Source organism: Peromyscus maniculatus, chromosome 1 (genome assembly GCF_049852395.1).
Source record: "Peromyscus maniculatus bairdii isolate BWxNUB_F1_BW_parent chromosome 1, HU_Pman_BW_mat_3.1, whole genome shotgun sequence".
NCBI lineage: Eukaryota > Metazoa > Chordata > Mammalia > Rodentia > Cricetidae > Peromyscus > Peromyscus maniculatus.
The window spans coordinates 196,003,663-196,026,583 of NC_134852.1; the positions used below are offsets into that span (position 1 = coordinate 196,003,663).

At 46.4% G+C, this 22,921-nt stretch overlaps 1 protein-coding gene across 3 annotated transcripts; it reads right to left on the reverse strand.

Moving 5' to 3' along the window:
* Positions 1–377: 377 nt before the first annotated feature.
* Slc25a28 (solute carrier family 25 member 28) lies at positions 378–11,217 on the reverse strand. Of its 3 annotated transcripts, none has more exons than XM_015985622.3 (4): positions 10,797–11,217; positions 3,334–3,670; positions 2,350–2,406; positions 378–1,227 (listed from the first exon to the last, which is right to left on the reverse strand). In XM_015985622.3, exons 1-4 carry the CDS (start codon positions 11,085–11,087, stop codon positions 710–712), a joined length of 1,203 nt encoding a protein of 400 aa, XP_015841108.2. In that variant the 5' UTR covers positions 11,088–11,217; the 3' UTR covers positions 378–709. The 3 variants fall into 3 exon arrangements, with proteins under 3 accessions (XP_015841108.2, XP_015841110.2, XP_042119841.1); XM_015985624.3 differs by having other exon boundaries at positions 3,442–3,670; positions 10,797–11,212; XM_042263907.2 differs by lacking the exon at positions 3,334–3,670 and having other exon boundaries at positions 10,797–11,118.
* Between the last annotated feature and the right edge of the window lie 11,704 nt (positions 11,218–22,921).

Sequence of the window (22,921 nt, forward strand, 5' to 3'; positions counted from 1 at the left end):
ACAAACATTACAAGTCAAATGAAGTCTTGTACTCCAATCTGTGGGACTTGCAGTTTCAGTGAATAATTTTAATTCTGCAACTGCACAAATAAGTGCCACACGTAAACTTCACTGCTCAGGCAGAACCTAGAACTGGACCAAGAGATGAGCAACTCTGTGCCCCGCTGATTAACGGAAAGGGCACTGGTGGGATGAGGAGCACCTGCTGTGTTCCTGCATCTGGGAGGCACCTTAAGTTGACTATTTAGACAAGGGAAGCCGGGCCTTACACTCCTAAACCATCTCAAGTCAGCAGACATATGCAGCCCTTCCAAGTCAGGACCGGCTGACAAGATTGCATGCCATGCCCCCCTTGACAAGACAAACCCAACACAACATTTAAAGACTTTTTTCTTTTTAATTAGGAACCAGGGGAATGTGCTGCTTATCCCTCTGCAACGGTCTGGAGCAGGTCACCAGGTCCAGGATGCGGGTCACCAGAGGTACTGCGGTGGGCTTTGCCGAACTTGCTGAGGACCCAGGAGGACAGACGGTGGTGGCAACAGACGTCGGCAAGAACTAGTGTTAGCCAACTAGAGCCTGGAGCGAGCCCTCTCCCTCTCGTCCAACTCCACTCGCGACTGGATGGGCCGTGAGCAGAGAATGTGCTGGAGGGCAGGATGCAGCGATGCCGTCGGAGCCATCAGAGCCTGGTCCACTCTGTCCTTCCTCACTTGGCGGCCCTCCACTCGTCCTGCCGCTTTGTGATTAGGTATTTGAAGAATTCATACACAGACCACGCAATGGCCGTGGAGGGGATCTGGTAAATGACTCTGGCCTGCACCCCTCGGAAGTAGGCAGTCAGCCCGCCTACTTGATAAACCGTCCTGAAGGCACTAGCCATGCCTGTGATGTGTCCTGTAATGTTTGAGTTCAAAGCCAGGGGTTCCTGGGTGTTGAGCAGTGTTTTGCAGACGTCCAGTGGGGTTGTAGCGGCGGCCGCTACGGCTCCTGCACAGGCTCCGGAGAGCATGTGGGAGCTGGGGTTGTACCGTCTCTGGGGATTAAAGTGCTCTTGCAGGAACTCGTAGGTCATGAAGTGAATGGCTTGGAAGGGGACATTCATGGTCAGCTGGGTGGTGTAGCTGCGGTAAAAGGCCCCAGCCCCTTCATTTTGCCACACTGCCCGTACACAGTCTGTCACCCGGTGGTACGGTGAGTTGTACATCTGCATCCTCTGCTTGACCACTGGACATGCCATCGAGGAGCAAGAGGAGGAGAGCGGAACAGCAGCCGGCCAGTGACACAGAGTATCCCCATCCAGGGTTCCGAGACGGCAGGTCAGAGCCAACGGGATGGAAGGAGAAAAAGATGAGTAAGATCCCTGTTAAGCGTTTGTGTTTCTCTTATTTTGGGGGAAGGATAGCCAGAGGGTTAGTATGAAGAAAAAGAAAAAAAAAAAAAGAGCCTGTTCCCAGTAGGATTTCTTTAAAGCCAGGCAATTAATACTCAGTGTATCTACAGTTTAGTAACCCCAGAGAGTCTCTGGGAAATTAAGATCTGGCCTGTCTATTATTATTATTTTAACCTTTCCCAATAACAGATGACTCAGTGGAAGTGAACACAGTAATGAACTGAGTAGCAATTCCACTCCTCGGATATGAACTCTTAAAATTGAGAAGGGAGGAAAAATAAATGCTACCAAGAAGAAACTACAACCCTTATTCAAAAAGTGTAGGCTTCAGTTCCTCAAGTTTCCCGTCCCATTAGGCAGACACCATGGCTTAAGTTCTGTGCACCTCTAGCTGACGTTAGCCCTCTCTTTGTCCCCACGTGGAGAAACTGAACTGGAGGAATGTGGCAGCTACATTGGCCCCTCACATTTGGTGATCACCTCAATTCTCAGAATGTTTTTGGAGAATTTCTCCCCACTTAAAAAGCTAATACCCTAGTAGCAAAGAAAGGGTTAAACTACACAATTTAATCTTTCACTTTTGTTTACATTCCAGTAAGAAATGCAATACTTTAACTTTTAAAATGTTAACATCCACCTTGAGAAACACAAAATAATTTTATACAAATTAGAGATCAAATATACTACAAAGGGGACTTCTAGGGAAGCCCAGGACTCGGCCAACAGAGCCATCACCTTTTCCGGGAACGCCTCAAAGATAAATTAAATCCCAGACTCTGCTGCTTCAACAAGTCCTCTCAAGCACCACACATATGGAGGGAGCGCCCTCTAGTGGTAGACCAAGATAAATGGGAGGATTCCCCATAAAAACTGTGCTCTGCTTTTCTTTGCAAGGTAGAACTAGAACCAAGGCATGAAGCTGTAGCTGCCCAGAAGAACGGTTAAAGAATCTTTACCTTCCGCTGGATTCATGGCTGCATCATGAAGTAATGTTGCCACACATCCGGCTGCACCTGCAAATGAGAAAACAACTGCCACATGTAAGGCCAAGAGGGTGAGCATGTCACTGAGGCCCCAGGTAAGAGTGAGTGGCTGTGACAGAGTGAGGAAAGGCATGGTAAGAGGCAGTCCAAGAGGTGGCTTCAGAACCCACTGCTCCTGAGCTCCAGCTCCCAGAAAGGAAGATGCACCCCAAACTTAAAAAGGCCGTCACTGCACATTCTACATCTGATAGGAAGGCCCAAAAGGGGCAAAGAAAATATGGCAAACATCTATTCTAATAAGAGCAGTCATGCCCTGGCAGGAAGCAGATACACTTCTGGCAAGGCATGCCACACAGCAATGGCCACCACTGCAGGGAGAATGAAGCCAGGTAGATAGAGCCTCGGTCTAACCTGCTTCCTATCCTGGGGCCTGGAAAACTCCTTCTCCTTTGGTCCTGACCCACTATACCCTGCTCTCCACTCAACGTGGCTTTCCACCTTCAAACCCTGGGTTGCTATTTTTTTCCTTTATTTCTACCCAACCTGTAAAGCATCTGGATTCTCCAAACAGTCCCTGACCCCACCCCCATTCACTTGTCAGGGCTGTCATGTCCTCATCAACACCAACTGCCTCTGATGACATGGGATCCTGAAAAGGTGAGGTGAAGAGCTGGGGCTCCATTAAGTCTTCCTTGAGTGGTTGGGTCACCTCCAACCCTGCCTTGAGACGCAGGCTACCACCCAACTACCAAGAAACACATAGTGGGGGTATGAGTGTGTCTCCACATTACCAGGCATTAGAAGCTGATGCCAGGGAGATGAGAGGAAAGTCAGGCTGGTAGGGAAGGGAGATTACTGTGACCTTTGTTGAGGTGCCCCAAAGGAGGAGTGGGGTTGAAGCAGCCCGCTGTCCAAGCACATGAGGTTTGGCAGTCCCTCCCCTATAATCTGGCCTACCCCAGCCCAAAGCTGCAGCTCCAAACCATGCTGAGACTGGGAAGCACTGACAGCAGCAAAGCCCAGAGAGTTGGGGAAGTGGGGGACCAGCACAGGAAGGCTCAATACCATTGGCAATATGGCTATTGCCCCCTGGATGGATTACATCACTCAATGTCTTTTTTAACTTTTCGTAGCAGGCAAAATAGAGGGCGTGGGCAGGCCCCGCGCCTGTTGCTGTGACATTCAGCCCCCGCATGGGCCTCCACAGGCCCTCTGTTCTTATAATTCTCCAGAGGGCCTCCAACACGTTTCGATAGCGGGCGGCTGGGTCAGGTTGTAGACTCTGCATCCGGGTCTGAAATTACAGCAAAAAACGCAAAGTCAGTGATTCCAACTTCTCGTCCGCCCCATCACACAGGCCCTGGACACCAGACAAGCCTGTGGGAGTGATCCTTCGTATCCAGCTTTTACTTCTTCCCAAATCTATGACTCATCTTTCCAAGCCTTGGACTTTTCTTCATCTAGTCCTCCATAGCCAAAAAGCAGAACACCCTTGAGAAGATCCTTTAAGAACACTGCCTCTTGGCAACATCCTCCAACTCCAAATGATCCACTATCTTAGCAATAAATACCAAGCGTGAGATCCAGGGTTGCTTTTTCACCTTAACAAAGTTTGGAGATCAGGGCTGGACAGATGGTGCAGTAGTTAAGAGCGTGCATTACTCTTGCAGAGGGCCTGAGTTCAGTTCCTACGCTGGGTGGTTTAAATGCCTGTAATTCCAGCTCCAGGGGATCCAACACTCTTCTCTGGCCTCTCTGGTTACTTGCACTCACATGCACATACCCCTAATACAGGCGCACACACATAATGAAAAATAAAAATAAACCTTTAATTCAAATATTTACTGTCTAGAGCACCCTCGGTGCTTTCTTTCTAAAGGTAAGCCCGGGGCCTACTTCCTGACCACATAATACCCTGACTAAACCGAGGGGGGCTCTCCTTTTGACATCTTTTCAGAGCATTTGGCTTTGGCAGCTGGGTCTGCATGTTAAAGTCTTGATAGAAATAGCATTCCCAACAGATGCTGCTCCTAGGAGAGAAGCCTGGCCCCAAACTGTGGAGATGAGGAATCCAAACTAACCTTTCAAACTCAAGGACCACTCAGACTTATCTAAGTGGACTGGATTCTCAAAATGGCCTTGGCAAAGAAAGCCAGTCTCTATGAAACAGAACCTTCAAAGATTAATGACTGGCATCAGAGTGTGGGTGGTAGACACTTGGAGAACAGCCACAAAATTCACAGAAAGAGTAGAGTTACCGGCCACCAACCCTGACAACCTGAGTTTGATCCTTGAAATCCACATGGGGAAAGGAGAACTGATTCCTACAAGCGGTCCTCTGACCTCCACTGCCCTTTCAGAGGACCTGAATTCAGTTCCCAGTTACCCATGTTGGGTGGTTCATAACTGTAACTCCAGCTCTAGGGAATCCAATGCCTGTCTTCTGGAATCCATGTGTACACACTCTCCCCCGACACAAACACATATTAGATACAATTTTTGAAGTAGTAAGATAAATCTTTACAAGAAAATTGGAAATCCACCTCATCAGACCTTCTCTGAAGTATGTCTTTACACAAAAATCTTAATATATTTCAAAGCTAAGGCAGCATGGAGCACAGCAGTTTAGAAGCAAAGGCCGGCTACTGGTCCACAGGGGCCTGTAGGGTGTGTTTGCTGAGTGGATGAATGAATCTTTTGTCACACGCACATCTACACCAGTTCAGAAAATAACACGCACAGCCACGGGTGAGTCAATGGGGGCAGCTGATGACCAGGGACATTTAAACTCCTGCTTCATATCAATCACTAGATTCAGTTTAGGTTTAAAAGCCTGAATCCTCCTGGTTCAAGTTAGCCAACTGGGATCCAAGAATAAGGCCTTTTCTCAAGAGCATGGATGAACTAACCAGATGAACAGGTCCTGGTTAGCCTCAAGCGATCCACATTCCTCTGGGGTTATTCTCTCCTGCCTGCTACTAAGAAAACGCGGCATGCTTAAATGTTAATTACCAGCCTTTCAATCAGAAATATCACATATCACCGTATCACAATGGACATTTGGTTTCCAGTTCTCAAAAGCACCCAAATACACAGTGTGCTTTACTTAAAGGGTGTGGTTTTAATCTGGACTTGGTGGCTTAACAACACACACTTCCGAGAGTCTGTCTGAAACCAGTCTTCTACAGAAGGATTCAGAAACCACAGCGTTCTGCTGGAGTCAAGGGCACATTTGGCAACCAGTGATGAAAGATTCTGGCCTCAGAAAACTCTTCATTCCCAAGAGGAAACTGGACTATGCAGAAGTTACTCCCAACGTTTTACAAACACATCTAAATCTAATTCAATGACAGTGCATACCTATGTAGAGGCCCCAGGCCCCAGGCCCCAGGCCCCAGGCAGAAAATACTTCGAATATAAAAATGAATATGGATGCCCATATTTTTGAGCCAATAAATCTTCTTTCTGCAGAATGATGAAATCTCTAAGAACATATGAAAAGCTGTAGTATGAAAAAACAAATACCATTACCTAACACTGAAGAAAAGCTACGTAAGTCTTGTGGCGCACACCTTTAATCCCAGCACTCGGGAGGCAAAGGCAGGTGGATCTCTGTGAGTTTGAGGCCAGCCTGGTCTACAGAGTGAGTTCCAGGACAGCCAGGACTACACAGAGAAACCCTGTCTCAAAAAAAAAAAAAAAAGGTGAGGAGGGGTTAGGTGCTTTGGTGAGGTCTGAGTCAGGAAGCCTAGTCTGAGAGTCAGCTCTGGCAGACATGCTCAATCTTAGCTATGTCACTCAACTTCTAGAATTGTGAACCTCATGCAGGGCTAGAAAGATGGCCCAGCAGTTAATAGCGCTTGTTCTTGCAGAGGGAATGGGTTCGATTCCCAGCACCAACATGGCAGCTCACAACCATGCGTTACTCCAGTCCCAGGGACTCCGATGCCCTTCTCATCTCCATGCACACCAGGCATTCACGGGGTGCTCAGACATATATGCAGGTAAAACACCCATACACGTAAAATAAAACAATCTAAAAAATAATCATAGAAAAAGAAAATCACCATGCTATGTGGATTAAAAGAAACAAAGCATGTAAAAACCATCATTTGCAAAGTACTATAAATGTAAGGGTTTTGACTATTAAAACATGATTCTAAATGTTCATATCCAAGAATTGACAGGTCATAGCAGCATGGTATACATCACTCACATGGGCAACTCTTCAGTCCTTAGCCACACTAATAAAGGTGTGTTTACTGAGGTTTTTCTGATCTATAGTAATTTATATGGCACATTCAGATGTTACTCTCAAGGTTATACACTCACAGGTGAACTCTGTCATTCTTTAGCTGGCTTGGCTCTTGAAACCTGATTTTGGGAAGCTATAAGGAAAGTTGATGAGTCACAGACTGAATTCAAATCACGACTGCCACTTAGACTCTGTGACCTTTGACAAGTTACCTAACTGCTCTCCAGGCCTTTCTTCACCTGTGAAATAATGAGCCGTGTTAAGTACTTTACACAGTGCTGGGAAGGAAAGAACATCTGGCATTCACTGATTACTTAGTTATCGTGATGAGGTGTGAGAAAACAAAATACAAGTCAGAGACAACATTTCCTAACCTTTCACTGGTGGATGTTCAGAGATAACCCTTTACACCCGAAGTTCAAGAAAGGTTTCTCTCTGCTCCTTCCTTCTGCAAAGCACTACGGGATACCTGCTTTGCCGCTGCAGGGCCCCACAGTCCTTTGCGCGGGGGGAAGCAGCCAGTAGACTCTCAGAAGGGTTCTGCTGCTTTGGGTTTCAGAGCCTGTCCCTACAGATAAAGTCTGCTGCTTGCCTCTGAGGCCCAGAAAAGGAAACTGCGATTTATCTGGATTTCTAAAGCTCCCTATTATGATCATTATGATCTTGGAAATAGCAGGCTGGATAACCATGGCCTAGCAAGGCTATGCTGACTTCCCATGGTCCTTCCCAAGGATATTTTAAGTCAACTTGACCCTGATTAAGTGGCTAGGGAGCCACAGGCCTGCATGCCAAGAGATAACGTCAGCATTCATTTGCAAGCACTGTGGTGTCTCTTCAGCTCCAACACTGACACCTGTCTCCAGGCTAGTCTTAGGGTCTGGTTGGGTGGCTTTTCCTCTTCACCACCCTGGGAAAAGCCACCAGGGTACAAATGAACCAGGAAGCCCTTTCTAAGAGCAGGGATTTGAGTTTCATTCATGCCTGCACAAAAACATTAAACGGTGGGACACTAACTCATACCAGGCTACCTTCTCATTATCAAATTCCCAGCATTAAGAGCAAGGAGAAATGATTCTTCTAAGATAAACCTCGGCATTTTTGAAGACTCTTAGGCATTTGTCCTTCAAATCAAATAACCAATTCTTTAGTGTAGGGTTTAGAGGTAAGTCTGCAATACTGTACTGTCAATTCTTTAAAAATGCAAATCCTAAGATATATTCAGGTGATGAGGAACTATTAACCAAAATAGTTAACCTTGGTAGGCTAGACAGAGCTTCCTGCCTATGCAGCACACCTTTGGGACGCCCTTCTGTGTCCCCTCAATTTACAGGCCTAGAAGTCACTCGGGGTTTGGTTTGCCAGCCCCTCCCTGTGTTCAAGAGCAGGCAGTATGGCCCAGTTTGATGTGCCATATTTGACTCTCGGTGGTCTCTGTTGACTGAGTCTTGTCAAAGGACAAAGATGTGCCCCCATTAAGGATATTCTAGAGTTATTTCTTTTGTTTGTTTGTTTTTCTGTAACAGGGTTTCTCTCTGTAGCCTTGGCTGTCCTAGAACTCACTCTGTAGACTTAGGCTGGCCTCAAACTCAGAGATCCTTCTGCTTCTGCCTCCCGAGTGCTGGGATTAAAGGAGTTGGTCACAGCAGCCAGCTCTAGAAGCATGTCTAACAAAGAAATTTACAAAAATGTTTACAAGCCAATGTTTACTCTCTACAGTATTACAGAGTAAGGAACTAGTGTCCCAACACCTTGTAACACAATACAACCGTCAAACTGAGGTGGCAGTAGCGTTTCTCCTCTTTCTGTGTGGCGCCCGTACATGTTTAAGTGGGTATGTGTACCTTTGTGTATGTGGGGTGAGGGGCACAGACCCATCTTGGTGTCTTCCTTAACCACTTTCCACCTTGTTTATTTATTGAGGTGGTCCTACTACATAAACCAGGCTGGCCTCAAACACATAGATCTGCCTCCTCTGCCTCCTGAGTGCTGGAATTAGACAAGGGCCACCATACCAAGCCACCTTATTATCTTTTGAGACAGGATCTCTTACAGCCTGGAACTCATGGATTTAGCTACATGGGCTACCTGGTGAGCTCCAAGGATCTGCCTATCTCTACTTTCCCAACACTGGGGTTACGGATGTGCACCACCATGCCCAGATGAGTATGTGGGTGCAGCAGGCTAACAGAGCCATCTCCCCAATCCCAGTAGGAACATTTTTAAGATGGTCATATTATCACAATGTATTTTCCATCCCATTAAATAATTTTCATGGCTTTCTCTGATTTGTTTTCCATCTAATACTTGTCCTGAAACATAGCACCCTAGACTCTGTGCTGTACTTGCAGTTAAGAGGGAGAGGTTGCGGGTCAGTGGTGGTGCACACCTTTGATCCCGGCACTCGAGAGGCGAGGCAGGCAGATCTCTGAGTTAGAGGCCAACCTGGTCTACAGATTCAGGACAGGCTCCAAAGCTTCACAGAATAACCCCGTCTTGAAAAACCAGAGTGTAGGGGGTTACTCTGCAGCTAGATCTTACTAGTTTTTGGATATGTTAGTAAAATGTTATTAACTTATGACATCCAACCTAAAGTCTATTTCCTAGAAGTCTGAATCACTGTTATATATTCATTTTATAATTATTATTCCATTAGTTATTTCTCTCACACAGGCTTTATTATTTCTTTTAAGGGAAGACCCAGCAAGTTGTCTGGCAAAAGCTCCTACCCAAAGAACAAGCCATGAGTCCAGTTCATCGTCTAATTCTCTGTTGACAAAGACATTTAAAATGCTAATGCTCACCTCAGTCAGGTGCACTGGACCACGTTTTTCAGTGGGTATGGCTCTAGTTAGGAGTTATCCTGTAATGTGCTGAGATACACTGGCCAACTCAACATCATTCACAAAGCGTCAGGAGCACTTTCATATTTCCTCACCACAACTCAATGCCATTCACAAAGTGTCAGGAGCACTTGCCTTATTTCCTCATCCACTTTACTAGTGAAATTGTAAAATAGTACTGAAACCAGAAGCAAGCAGAAGAAACTGATTTTTCCAGGGCTGTAGTCATTGCTCTCCTCATCTGAGAAAACAGGAGCTGAGAGGGTATTGCCTGTACTAATTGGTGTCAAGAAAACACCGTTCTTACCAGTTATTTCAACAACCCCCTCGAAGTTACTTCCCCTTCAGTTTAGACTTCACCTTTAGCAGCTGGTGCCTCTACTAAAGCACAACAGTGAGGAAAAATACGTTTCCATCTTCACTCAGGCTGCTTCTGACCTGGATGTCCACCACCATCCTGCTTGGTTGTGGATGCAATTGGTTTTATGTTCAACGCTGACCATACCCTGATAATCTCATTCTATTTCTTCCACGTTTACATCTACTCTCTAATATCATCACACTTTTCCCTTTTTGTCAAATTCAGGTGCCCAAAGAAAAAGACTGTTAGTTTCAGCTCTGTTGTGTAGGGGCTGATTCGATCACACAGTCTTAACCCCAGCACAATTTTTACGGTCAGGAAATAGATGGGCTATCAGTCAGTCTTGCTTCACAGAGAAACCGAAACCTTTTCCTTAACATGCCCTTTCCCATATCCACCCCAGCCTGGAGCTCTCATTTTTGACTGCACAAATGATTTTAAACCACTCACGGGTTAAGACTGAATACGTACTTTTATCTAGCTGAGAGATCCCAGATTCCAGTTCCTGCCCAGTCACTTTTAAGGGAAGACGCAGCAAGGAGCTTGTAAAAGCACCGACCCGAAGCACATCTCAAGCCAAGCCATCAGATCAAGTTCACGATCTGACTTCATGCCGGCTGGCTTTACCTTAATCGAGTTGTAGACTTACCTATGCTTCGGGATCCCCCATCCCACCCCATTCCTGCTTAGTCCCAGGCGGTATCAGGTCTCTGGCTGACAAGATTTTTGCTCCGAGTCTCGATTCAGATCTCACTGACCGTTAGAAATAAGTCCTGGTTCCTGACTGAGCTCAACTCCCAGCCAGGACTTTGCTTGCACGGAGTACCGGTTCAAATCGTGCGTAGAGGTAGAAGCCAGGAAGGAACCCGTCGGCTCCGGGTCTCAGTCGGGATTCTGGCTCTAAACAGGGCTCAGGGTCGGGTCAGCCCCAGGTCGGGTTCGCAGCCCCCGGTCCAGGTCTCACCTTGACGCAGTCGACCGGGTACATCACGCAATGCTCCAGGATCCCTGCCACGGCGCCCGCCACCATGTGCGTGGTGACAGTGGCTCCAGCCGGCAGCGCTTCGTATTCCGGGCCGGAGTCTGGATCCTGCCGTACGGGGGGCTGACAGGCCCCCGCCTCCCCGCCGCCGGCCCCCCGGCCCACGCCCCGCTGCAGCCACCCGTCCAGCAGCGCCGACTCCCCGGGGCTCCGCCCGGGCCCAGCAGCTGGTCCTCCCGCCACACCGCCTGCACTTCGCCCCTCCAACTCCATCCACTCGGGCCAGCCGCGGCGCCCAGCCGCGCCACAGCCGCCGCCGCTACTGCCGCCGCCCCCCGGCCCCGTTGCGTCCGCCTCAGGCGCGGCCCAGAGAGCCCGGGGCCTCCGGCTCCCGCTTGGCCCCGCGGGCACGCCCCCCAGACAGCCATTGGTGCAGGCCTTAACGTGTCCCCACCCCCATTTTACGGAGCGAAATTCTACCCGCGGTATTCGCCAGACAGCTTGTCATTCCTCACGCAAGTCCCACCCCTTCCCCTTTGATCTTGGAAGCTTCTTGTTTATTGGCCACTGATTGGCGGACTTGGGCAATCGGCCCGCCCCTGGCGTCTCGGGGGCGGGAGAAACGTACAGCTGAACTTTGATAGGCTCAACCGCTCCGGCTACTTTGGCGGCGGCCATTGGCCCGGGCTACTCCGTTCTTCCATTGGCTGCGGAGAGAAGCGCCCGGAGGACAGGGACCGGCTCCCGGCTGCAGCCGGGCTCCGCGGGACGGCGTGCGTGGCTGCCCGGATTGCCGGGGAGAGGGGGCGGCGCCAGGCCTTCAAGGTCAAACCGCTGTCGGTTGCCGTTAGGACTCGTGCTCCGGCGTGCACCGAGTGCCGGGTAGCACGGCTCCCACTGTTCCCGCGGGATCTCAGGCGGGGGCGGAGTCGGCCGGGACCCTGCGTCCCCTGGCACGGCCCGACCCGCCGCTAGGGGAGGGCGGCGGCGAGCCTCCGGGCGCTCCGGAGTGGTGGATGCTCCGGGAGGCGTCCGTCGCTCGCCCAGGACCTCCCACCCAAAGCCGCCTGGTGAACCCTGCAGTGGGTGGGCTCTGCGCTGGGAATGGGGATGGCGAAAGGGGGCGGGGTGAGTCAGAGGCGACGACAGGTGGTCAGGGGCTTGGAGCAGCATCCCAAGAGCGGCGGTGCAGCGGCGGTGCAGCTCCGGATGCTTCCGAGTTCAGCTGGTCCCGACTCTTAGAATATTGAGCATCTTCTCCCCGAGCCGGCTCGCCGACCAACCCCACTGGCCGTGGTGACTGTCTTGTGATACGAGTCTGCTGAGCTGGATCTTGAGAACCGCTCCCTCGGGACCACCACAGGGCCACCACATTGAGCAGAAGCAGGCACTGGAGCGACTCTAGAGCCTCCGCCTTTACTGAGGAGCGCGGGCTCCTTGGCTGGTGCTGCCGGCTTCTTCAAGTTCCCCTTCCCCGCGGCGTGTGTGCACATGCTTCCCCAGTTTCCAGCCCTGCCTTTGCAACCTATTTTAATGAGATGATGACGCAATTGCAAACTTTTCCATCATTTCATAGCGTTTCCTTAGGATGGTAGGAGGGTTTCCCATTTCCTCTCTAAAACTTAACCCTTCTGTGGGTCTCAACGCATCTTTGGCAGTGGTTACTAACATTTGGATCGTAATCTTTTAGAAAATAAAAGTCCCCATCCCCAGCCACACATAAAATTGCATTTCATTTCGTATTTCAGCGAGATTTCCCTACAGCTTGTTCAGTCTTTTCTGTTGTCCCTTACATTTCTCTTGAGAGAGATGAAAAGGTCTCACAAAAGGATCCCTCAATCCTGTTAGACTATCACTTATTTCCTGTCAAATTGCTCCAATGATGATTAATACCTACTGTGTCCTCTCCTTATGCTCTACATATTTACTTATTTTATGATCTTTCCAAATTCAGTGGCTTCTCATGGTGAGGGACAACACTTGTCCTCCATTGACCTACACCTCACTAAAACATACTCCTCCCCCAAGAAGACTTCAATGGCACCTTTTAGATTTATAAATCTCTTTCACTGCTCTGGCTACTAAAGATGAACATTACTGCAGATTCAGTGTTTCTTAATGGTCTTTAATACATGGTAGAATTTTGCCATTCCAAACCTGTTTTCCTCCCAGAAGCCTTCTTGTTTTCCTGTCACATCCTATTTTGCTTTTGTGGTACTGGAGAGCATTCTAGGGAAGTGCTCTACATCTCCAGCCCCTTACTGCAGTGTGGCTGAGTGGTTCTATCAGCATGGCCAGGGAAGGCCTTTGAGACAACACGGTGAGTTCTGAGTGGCAAGCAGAGGTCAGTGATGACAGATTTGGAAAAGAGCATTGTAGAAGAACAGGCACGATTACCCTCATGTGAGAACAGGTTAAAGAAAAGGCTTGTTTATTACCCAATTGGGTTTAATCTGGGTATTTGTTACACAGCTGAATTATATATGGACATATATGCATGTCCCAAGAATGCATTTTCTCTCTCCCCCCTTTTAAAAATCAAAATATTCATTCTTGAAAGTCCAAACTTTAGCGCACACACACACACCCAAGCTGGCATTGTACCTGGCATATCAGTGGAGAATAAAATGAGACTGATTACTGTCAGAACGATAAGACTTCTAAGTGATGGTCTGACCATGAGAACTGTGGCAGTCAACCAAGTGGATGAGGTGATTGTTTTCGATCTGAAACTGTAGAGGAAGACTTCCTGAAGGATATGTGGGAAAGAGTTGCAAGAGAATCTGATTGTCTGCTGTTCTTCTCTTCGTGGACTTTTTCCTAAAACTTCATGGAGGAGCTGGAGAGATGGCTCAGTGGTTAAGAATGCTTGTGGCAGCCAGGGGTGGTGGCACAGGCCTTTAATCTCAGCCCTCTGGAGGCAGAGGCAGGTGGATCTCAGCCAAGGCTACACAGAGAAACTGTGTCTCAAAAAACCAAAACCAAAACAAAGCCAAACAAACACATTTGTTGCAGAGGACCGGGTTCACTAACCAGCATCCATATGGTGGTTCTCAGCCTTTGGTAATCCCAGTTCCAGGGGATCCAATCTTTTCTGACTTCCTTGAACAGTAAGCATGCATGTGGTTCGCATACATACATATAATATGAGTAAGTCTAATTAAACAACCAGCCTTTGCCTGGAAAAGCAGTTCTGAAGCAAGGTGGTTCTTTCTCTTGTTTCTCAATCAGTTTTTTTACCTTTACAAAAGAAAGGGGTGACCTCACCCATCCTTCACCTTGCTGGTTCACTTCCAGGCATATAAAAACCTCCCACTTGTCAAGGGATCCTAATGTTGGCAAGTTTCCCTCCTTTACTCACAATTGTAGACTTCATGTCTTTCCTGGTTTAAATATATTCCTGCTAAGAACATATGTCCTGTGTGTGTGTGTGTGTGTGTGTGTGTGTGTGTGTGTGTGTGTGTTACAGTGGAGCAGTGGGTTTTAAGTCTTATGTCACCTATTCCACCCCTCCACCCCCACCCTGACTGCTTCCAAAGGATATGCTACTGTATTCCCTGAGATCAAAGCCAAAAAAAAAAAAAAGCAATATGAAACATGGTGGTAATGTCTAATTTCATTCAGGTAAGAGCTGTGTCTTACCTATTTATTCTGGGATAGGATATTAGAGATTTATACTTTTCATTTTTGTGCTGGGAGCTAAGAATGTGCTGCAAAGGCAGTGCCCTGCTACTCGAATAAATAAAAAGCTAATGATACTCACTTTGGGGAATGGCTCTAGTAGGTCTTAATTTTATATTTTGTGTTATTTCTATGATTTCAACCCCCTCCCCAATAGATAGTATTGGGGATGGAACCTGGAGCTTCATACACACAAGACAAATGCTGTACCACTGAACTATAACCCCAGCTTCATTATGGTATTTATAGAAGTCAGGAGAAAGTATATTCTTACACATTTTCACAAGTGAACATTATGACTTCAGTAAAAGATGTAGGGGCTGGAGAGAAGACTCAGTGGTTAAGAGCTCTGGCTGCTCTTCCGAGGACCTGGGTTCAATTCCCAGCACCCACGTGGTGACTTACAACCATCTATAATGCCAGTCCTAGGAGAGCCAATCCCCATTCTGGCTTCGATGGACACCAGAATGCATGTGGTACACAAACATGCATGCAGGCAAAGCACTAAAACACATTAAGAAAAAAAAAAAAACAAAGTGAACTTGTGTCTTACGTTGTTTAATATCTAAGTAGTGACATTTTTTTTTCCCTTTGTCAAAAAATTATGTGCCACTTGATACCCACTACAGTGGCTTTAATGAAAATACAACCACCAAGCCATGGCATAAATCTGTCTTCTTAGCACTTAGGAGGCCAAGGCAGGAGGATCTCCAGTTTCAGGCCAATCTGAACCCACATAGATTCGGCCTCTAAAACCAAACAGAAAACCTTAATCATGGCTGAAAAACAACAACCATTGTTGAGGGTGTGGAGAAATGGAAATGTTCACCCATTGATGATGGGAATGTGCATGCCACTGTTTCAGTTTGGCGAGTCCTCAAAAGTTCAAGCTGGAGCTGGTGAGATTGCTCAGAGAGTAAAGACGCTTGCTGCTCAAGCCTGACCGCCTGAATTTTATCCTGGAAGCCCTGCTGACGGAATGAGAGAACCAGCTCCTAAGTTCTCCCCTGACCTTCATACACAGTTAAGGAACTGCTGTGTGACCCGGCAGTTTCTCTCCTGGGTACAGTTCCAGAAGAAAAGTAGGAGATAAGTGCTCATGGGTGAATAGTGGACCTTTCCACAGCAGGCAAAAGACAGAAACATTGCAAATGTCCATCAGTAGTAGAACAGGTAAAGTCTGTGGCTATGCAGTATATAAACCCAGTAACTACCACTTAGTTAGCTTTGAAAGGAACCCGGTACCTACTGATACCTGCTGTATTGTGAATGAACCTTGAAAACTTTGTTTAAGGAAGGAAGGCAGAAGCACGTGGAATTCCACTAATGCGAAATGTTTGGAGTAGGCAGCTATATCTTGGCCTCAAACAAACTGAGGAAAACTCCCCCCCCCCCCAACTAAGCTGGAACAGACAGAAAATTCGGCATGGAAAATGTTCTTTTTTGTTTCTCATAAATCTTACTGCCACCCTCTCTGCTCACATTTCTAATATCTGCATTGCGTTGACAGAATGTTATAAATTCTGTAAATAAGTCACCCCAAACAATTGCAGGATTTTGTAAGTCCTAACAGTCCTACAAGTCCTTTTGGCTGTTCATTTCTACAAAGCAGATGAACGGTGGTTTTGGTTTTATGGTGCTGGAGATTGAAGCTAGAGCTCCATGCACTTAGATAAGTTCTCTCAGCGTGAGCCTCTCCCCTCCTCAGGCCCGTCTTGTAGTCAAGGCAGGCTTTGAATTTGGGATCCTCCTGCTGCAGTGCCCCAAGTAGTGTGGTTATAGGGCTGTGAGACCAGGCCTGGCCATTCCGTAGTTTCTTACACAGTATGAACACAGCCTACTTCCTCTCTAGATCAACTTTGTAACAAACTGACAGCTGAATTAGAATGAGGAAGGAAGGAAGAGAAAAGGAAGGAAGAGCTTTATCCAACTCACTGCATCCTGGTTTCATCTTGACTCGCCAGCAGGAAATGAGAGCAAGGAAGACAGCACAAGTCTCTTCCTAGACCTCAGCGTCACTTTCTTCTTCGGCAACATGGTGATAATTAGAATGACAGCGGTACTTGCTGTGTGACTAAACTTCCCTGGGAAGATGCAACACACAGATCTACTGATCCCAGATAAGGAGCCCATGACAGATCAAAGCACAGATAACACCAAAGTCCAACTTGGTGAACCATGAGTTTTAATTGAGATTACTTACTGGAATATGGATGAGAGGTTATCTACAGGAGCAGAAATGACTCAAAGACAGCTGCGTCACCAAAGTCACCCCAGCATGGGTGACAGCTCACGAAGCTGGGAACCTGGAGCACAGTGAACCGGCAGGCAGGTCAACAGGTTAGATGGTGTACTTTGCAGATGCCACATTTGGTCTAAACGTCTTCCAGGCAGCTCAGAGGGTTTCTGCTCTTCCAGACAGCTGGTGGTCTCAGAGTCTAAGAAAGTTGTCCAAGACTCTTCTTTGCAGCTCGGCTTCACTTAGGCTGGGAGGCACTCTGAGTTGTTTACCTTTCTGCTTAAGGAGCTTTAGGAGCTTTCTGCAGGCTAGAATGTTCCAATACTCAGAGGAAACTGTTACACAACAGGTATTATGATTGAGAGTTAAATTAGAAAAAGAATGTTAGCCTGAGTTGGGGGCCCACGCCTTTAATGCCAGTACTTGGGAGGCAGAGGCAGGAGAATCTGTGAGTTCAAGGCCAGCTTGGTCTATAAAGTGAGTTCTAGAGTGGCCAGGGCTACACAGAGAAATCCTATCTCGAAAAAACAACTGGGTGGTGGTGACGCATGCCTTTAATCTGAGAACTCGAGGGGCAGAGCCAGGTGGATCTCTGTAAATTCAAGGCCAGCCTGGTCTACAGAGCAAGATCCAGGACAGGCACCAAAACTACATGGAAAACCCCTGTCTGGTGGAGGGGGGGGGGCGGGAAAGAAAAAGAAAAAAAAAAACAACAAACAAGAAAAAGAACGTTACATGCTTAGTACTCTATTAGGCATAAAGTCAGAGCTCAACAAATGTTGGTTGCTATTAATACTGTTACTAGCTTCATGTGGTGGCTCACACCTTTTTAATCCCAGCACACAAGAGGCAGAAGCAGGAGGATCTCTGAGTTCGAGGCTGGCCTTGTCTACAGAGCAAGTTGTGGGACAGCCAAGGCTACACAGAGAAACCCTGTCTCAAAAAACAAAACAAAAATACTAGTGCTATTATTATTCACTTTTCCTCTATAAATGTTTGTCAATCATTGCTGAAATCCATGCCATCATATTATCCCCTCCCAAGCAACTAACTAAAATGACCAAGTCACACTGTCCTGTGTTTGTTGTCCTGTTTTTGTTTGTGTGTGTGTGTGTGTGTGTGTGTGTGTGTGTGTGTTTTCTGTCCTTTGTTTGTTGTCCTGTTTTTTGTTTGTTTGTGTGTGTGTGTGTGTGTGTGTGTGTGTGTTTTCTGTCAATTTGGGAGGAAGGTGTCTCAATTGAGGAACTGTCCAGCTCAGATTGGGCCTGTGGCTATGTCTGTTGCAAATTGTCTTGATTTTTGATTGATGTGGGGAAGTCCAACCCAAAGTGGGCAGCACCATCGCTAGGCAAACAAGCCTAGACTCTTCAAGAAAGCTGGATGACAGCCATTAAGTGGCCTGCTGTGGGATGGTTTTCCTGTATGCTGTGAATAGGTGTTGCTATGATTGGCCTGTGGTGAGTCAGGTTGTAGCCAAGCAGGAAATCCAGGAGAGAGACAGGAAGAAGAAAGGCAGAGGGGGAAGACACAACATGCCAGCAGACCAGTAACACCACAGCCACGTGGCAACTCACAGATTAATAGGAATGTGTCGAATTAAGTTGAAATAGTTAACATAAGCTGACCCACAGGCTGTATAGTGTAATTAATATAAGCCTCTGGGTGATGATTTTATAAGTGGCTGCGGGGCTGTGGGTGACAGAGATTCGTCCTGACTGTAGGGCCCGGCAGGACCGGAGAAACTTCGAGCTTCAGTGGCCTTCCTCTAAGGTTTCTGCTTCAGTTCCTGCTTGAATTCCTGCCCTGACTTCTCTCTGTGATGGACCGTGACCTGAAAGTATAAGCCAAATAAACTCCTTCCTTCCCAAGCTTCTTTTCCCCAGTGTTTTATCAAAGCAACAGAATGCACATCAGGACACTTGTTTGTGCAATCAGCTTGTTGCTAGATTACAGAAGTAAATTTGACATAATCTCACAAATAACCTTTTTCTTCTCACAACAGCATCAGTGAACTCCAGGCCCAGGTCATATGTGCTCTTAATCATTGTATGAACTTACCTTTCATGAAGACTAGCTAAAACCCTTACACACAATGGTTAGCATTAGGACACTGTCCTCAGCTGCGCATAGTGGTCACTTGCTTGTAAGCTGAGCACTCGGAAGGATCAGAAGTTGAAGGTCAATCCTCAGCTACATAGTAGTTTAAAGCTAAGCTGGCCTGTATGAGTAGAGCTTATCTCAATTAAAAAAAAAAAAAAGCTTTCTTGAGTGTTACCAAATAAAGTTGTCCTTGACATACAAAGAACATAGGCTATCAGCAGGAATGAGATTTGGATTGGTTGTTGTTGTTTTTTGTATGCTTTGTGAGTTTTTTTTTTTATGCTTTGTGATATAAATATGAGACACATTATCAAAGCAACCAAACATGGTTCTGGAGTCAGCAAACATCAACATAATAGCTTCATCATTAATAAATGACTTAGGGCAGCATATGTGGGCCTCAAACCCACAGACATCCTGAGCTACCTGCATGTTCTCTATGTTGCATTTTTATAGACTCCATTTATTCATTCATTCATTCATTCATTCATTCATTCATATTTCCCCCCCCCTCTCTTTGACTCTCCCTCTCCCCCTTCCCCAGCTGATGGACAAACCCAGTGCCATGCACATGCTAGGCAAGCACTATACTACTGAGCCCCCGCCCTGCTTACATTTTTATTGCAGCCACATCTATGCTTCTACTTATCCAATGTCCTCTTTCTTTTAATTCTTTTTTTATCTTTGTGTAGCCCTGTGTGTCCTGGAACTAGCTTTGTTGACCAGGCTAGCCTTGAACTCATAGAGATCGGCCTGCCTCTGCCTTCCAAGTGCTGGGATTAAAGGCATGCTCCTCCACCATCTGGCTCTTTTAATTCTTTTAATTAGTCAACTCTTGACCTGTTAAACTTCCTTGTTTTTACAGCTTACCCATTACAAGCTAGCACCTACAGGGCAGATATTCTAGGTGCAATAGTGCAAATTTATAATTTTTGCACTTTGGAGGCTGAGGTAGAGGATCTGAGTTCAAGGGCAGCCTAAACTAATAACAAGAGCCTGTGGGGATGAGTGGATCAGGGTGGTGGTGGTAGTAGTGGGGAGGAGAAATTTAGACTTCTACATCATCAACTACCTCAGAAGAGGTGAAATAGGAAGTTATCCCCATAGTTACAAACTCTCCAAAACTACTCTTGGATTTGATTGGCTCAACTCAGGAGTGATCTGTTGGACTTCAGTTATGCGTGTGCTCAGGCCTGTCCTAAGTGGCCGAGAAAGATGAAGAGAGGCAGAGGGGCCAGGGAGGAGGCTTGAGCAGCAATCTGGTGAAAAACAGACATTCATACACTACACAACAATGATAATACCTATTATGAAGGGCTTACAAGGTATACCCAACATATACATTTATTTTAAGCCTGTGTGGTTGTATATTGGTTATCTGCTGTTCAGTGACAACTTACCACACACTTTAGTGGCTTAAAACAATAAACATTTATTATCTCTGTGGCTGGGGAATCTGATACAGTTGGCTGGGACTGCAGATACCTGAAGGCTATCCAGGATGGCAAATGTACCTTTCCAGTGGCTGCCTCCCCTGACTGGCCAGCTGATGGTGGTTATTGGAAGGTGGCCTCAGTTCCTTTCCACACTGGCCTCTCCAGGGGGCTGCGTAAGTGTCTTTGTAACATAGTAGTGCATGGTACCACATTCTTGGCAAATTACTGTATCATCCTCAGCTACATGGTAAGTTCCAGGCCAACCTGGACTACATCACCATTGAATATTATCAAACATGTAGGTCCCTGTTAGTTTTAGTTGATGCTAACAAGGACCTGGGAGTTTTCATACAACATTTCTATTCTGTTATTCCCAGGCTTGTGCTGCAGTAGCACCAGGCATTTTAGCCTTACGGTTATGATCAAAGATTGGGTCTCACTAGCTGAGGCTGGTCTCAAAGTCGCTGTGTACCCCAGGCTGGCCTTAAACTCTTGTTACTACTATTTCTGCTTCCCAAGAGCTAGGATTATAGGTGTATTCCAGAATGTCTGATCTATCATATTTTTTGAACTACAGCCATTCTAGATGATATATATTATGGTAATATTTCATTGTAGTTTTAGTTTGAATTTTATCAATGATTAATGTTGAAATTGACTTCTTGTGTTTATTTGCTGTGGTGAGTCTTGTCTAGTGTGGTGTTTGAATATTTTTCATTTATATTTGGGAATTTTTTTCTTTAGTTTTAAGAATTCTTTTTTATACCTCTATACAAGTCCTTTATTAAATACATGATTTACAAATATCCCCCCTGCAGTGTGTGACTTATATTTTATTTTCCTAATAAACATTTTAAAGAGTAGGCCTTATTTTTAATAAAGACTATAGTGGTTTGAATAGGTATACAATATAGGTAAACACATAGACTCATGTGTTTGAATGCTTCGCCCATAGGGAGTGGCACTATTAGGAGGTGTGGCCTTGTTGGAAGAAGTGTGTCACTGTGGAGGTGGGTTTTGAAGTCTCATATGTGCTCAAGCTATGCCCATTGTGGCACACAGTCTCCTTCTGGTGCCTACAGGTCAAGATGTAGAACTCTCAGCTCCTTCTCCAGCACCATGTCTATCTACATGCTTCCATGTTTCCTGCCATGATGATAATGAACTAAACCTCTGAAGGCCAGCCCCAATTAAATGTCTTCCTTTATAAGAGTTGCTGTGGCACACATCTTTAATCCCAGCACTTGGGAGGCAGAGCCAGGCAGATCTCTGTGAGTTCGAGCCCAGCCTGGTCTACAGAGCAAGATCCAAGACAGGCACCAAAACTACACAGAGAAACCCTGTCTTGAAAAACCAAAAAAAGAAAAGAGGGGGAAAAAAGAGTTGCTGTGGTCATGGTATCTCTTTACAGCAACAGAAATCTTAACTAAGACAAAGACCATATCTTAAAGTCTCTGTTGTTAGCCAGGTGGTGGTGGCACATGCCGTTAGTCCCAGCACTCGGGAGGCAGAGCCAGGCGGATCTCTGTGAGTTCGAGGCCAGCCTGGTCTCCAAAGCGAGTTCCAGGAACGGCACAAAACTGCACAGAGAAACCCTGTCTCGAAAAACCAAAAAAAATAAAAAATAAAAAAATAAGTCTCTGTTGTGGAACTTGCTTTTATTGTCAAGTGTTAAGGAGTTTTCCAGGCCCAAGGCCACTATGTAACGAGTCTTTCTGTCTACCACCAGCCAGCTCTCAAATAATGACATGGAGACTTCTTTTAATTATGAAAGCTCAGCCTGTAGCTTAGGCTTGTTCCTAGCTAGTTCTTATAACTTCAATGAACCCTTTACATTAATTTACATTCTGTCATGTGGCATTACCTCTCCTTTACCTTGCACCTCCAGTTTCCTCTGTGTCTCCTGACTTCTCCTGCATGCCTAGATTCCTCCCCGTCTTCCTTTCTCTCCCTGGAAATCCCACCTATACTTCCTGCCTAGCTATTGGCCATTCAGCTTTTTATTACACCAATCACAGAAGTACACCTTCACACAGGGTACAACTATCCCACAACATTACTAAGGTATTCTCATTTTTTTCTCTTATAAGTGTTAGAGTTTTACCCATTGTATCTAATACTAGGATTTACTTCAAATTAGGTTTTATGTATATGGTATATGTAATGGTGGCTATTCTTGCTTGTCAACTTGACCACATCTGGAATTAAAACCCGAGTGACTGCATATACCTGTGAGAGATTTTCTTTATTATGTCATTTGAAGTGGGAAGACCCACCTTTAATCCAGATCTTTTGAGGTGGGAAGTGTTCGGTTGGAACCTCCAGCTTGCTCCTGCATGGTCGGAGAAGCCCCATCTCTGTCTCTCCAACCCCACCCTGTCAAAGTATCTCCAACAAAGAAAAGGCACCAAAAAGCCCAGTTCTTCGTTCTTGGTGGCTACGGCAGCTCCTCTCCTGAAGTTGCCAGCAGCCCAAGTCCCCACCTAAAGCGTTCAGCTTTTTACCATACTTGGGCACAAACCCAGCTTGTGGTGGACACGTCATCACTCCTCGTCTCCAGGGTATATAATCTCCCTGCTTTAATTCAGGAGCATAACTTTTTCTGCCTCAGTCTCTGGGACTGGAGAACTCACCCTGGAGTTGCTTTGCTC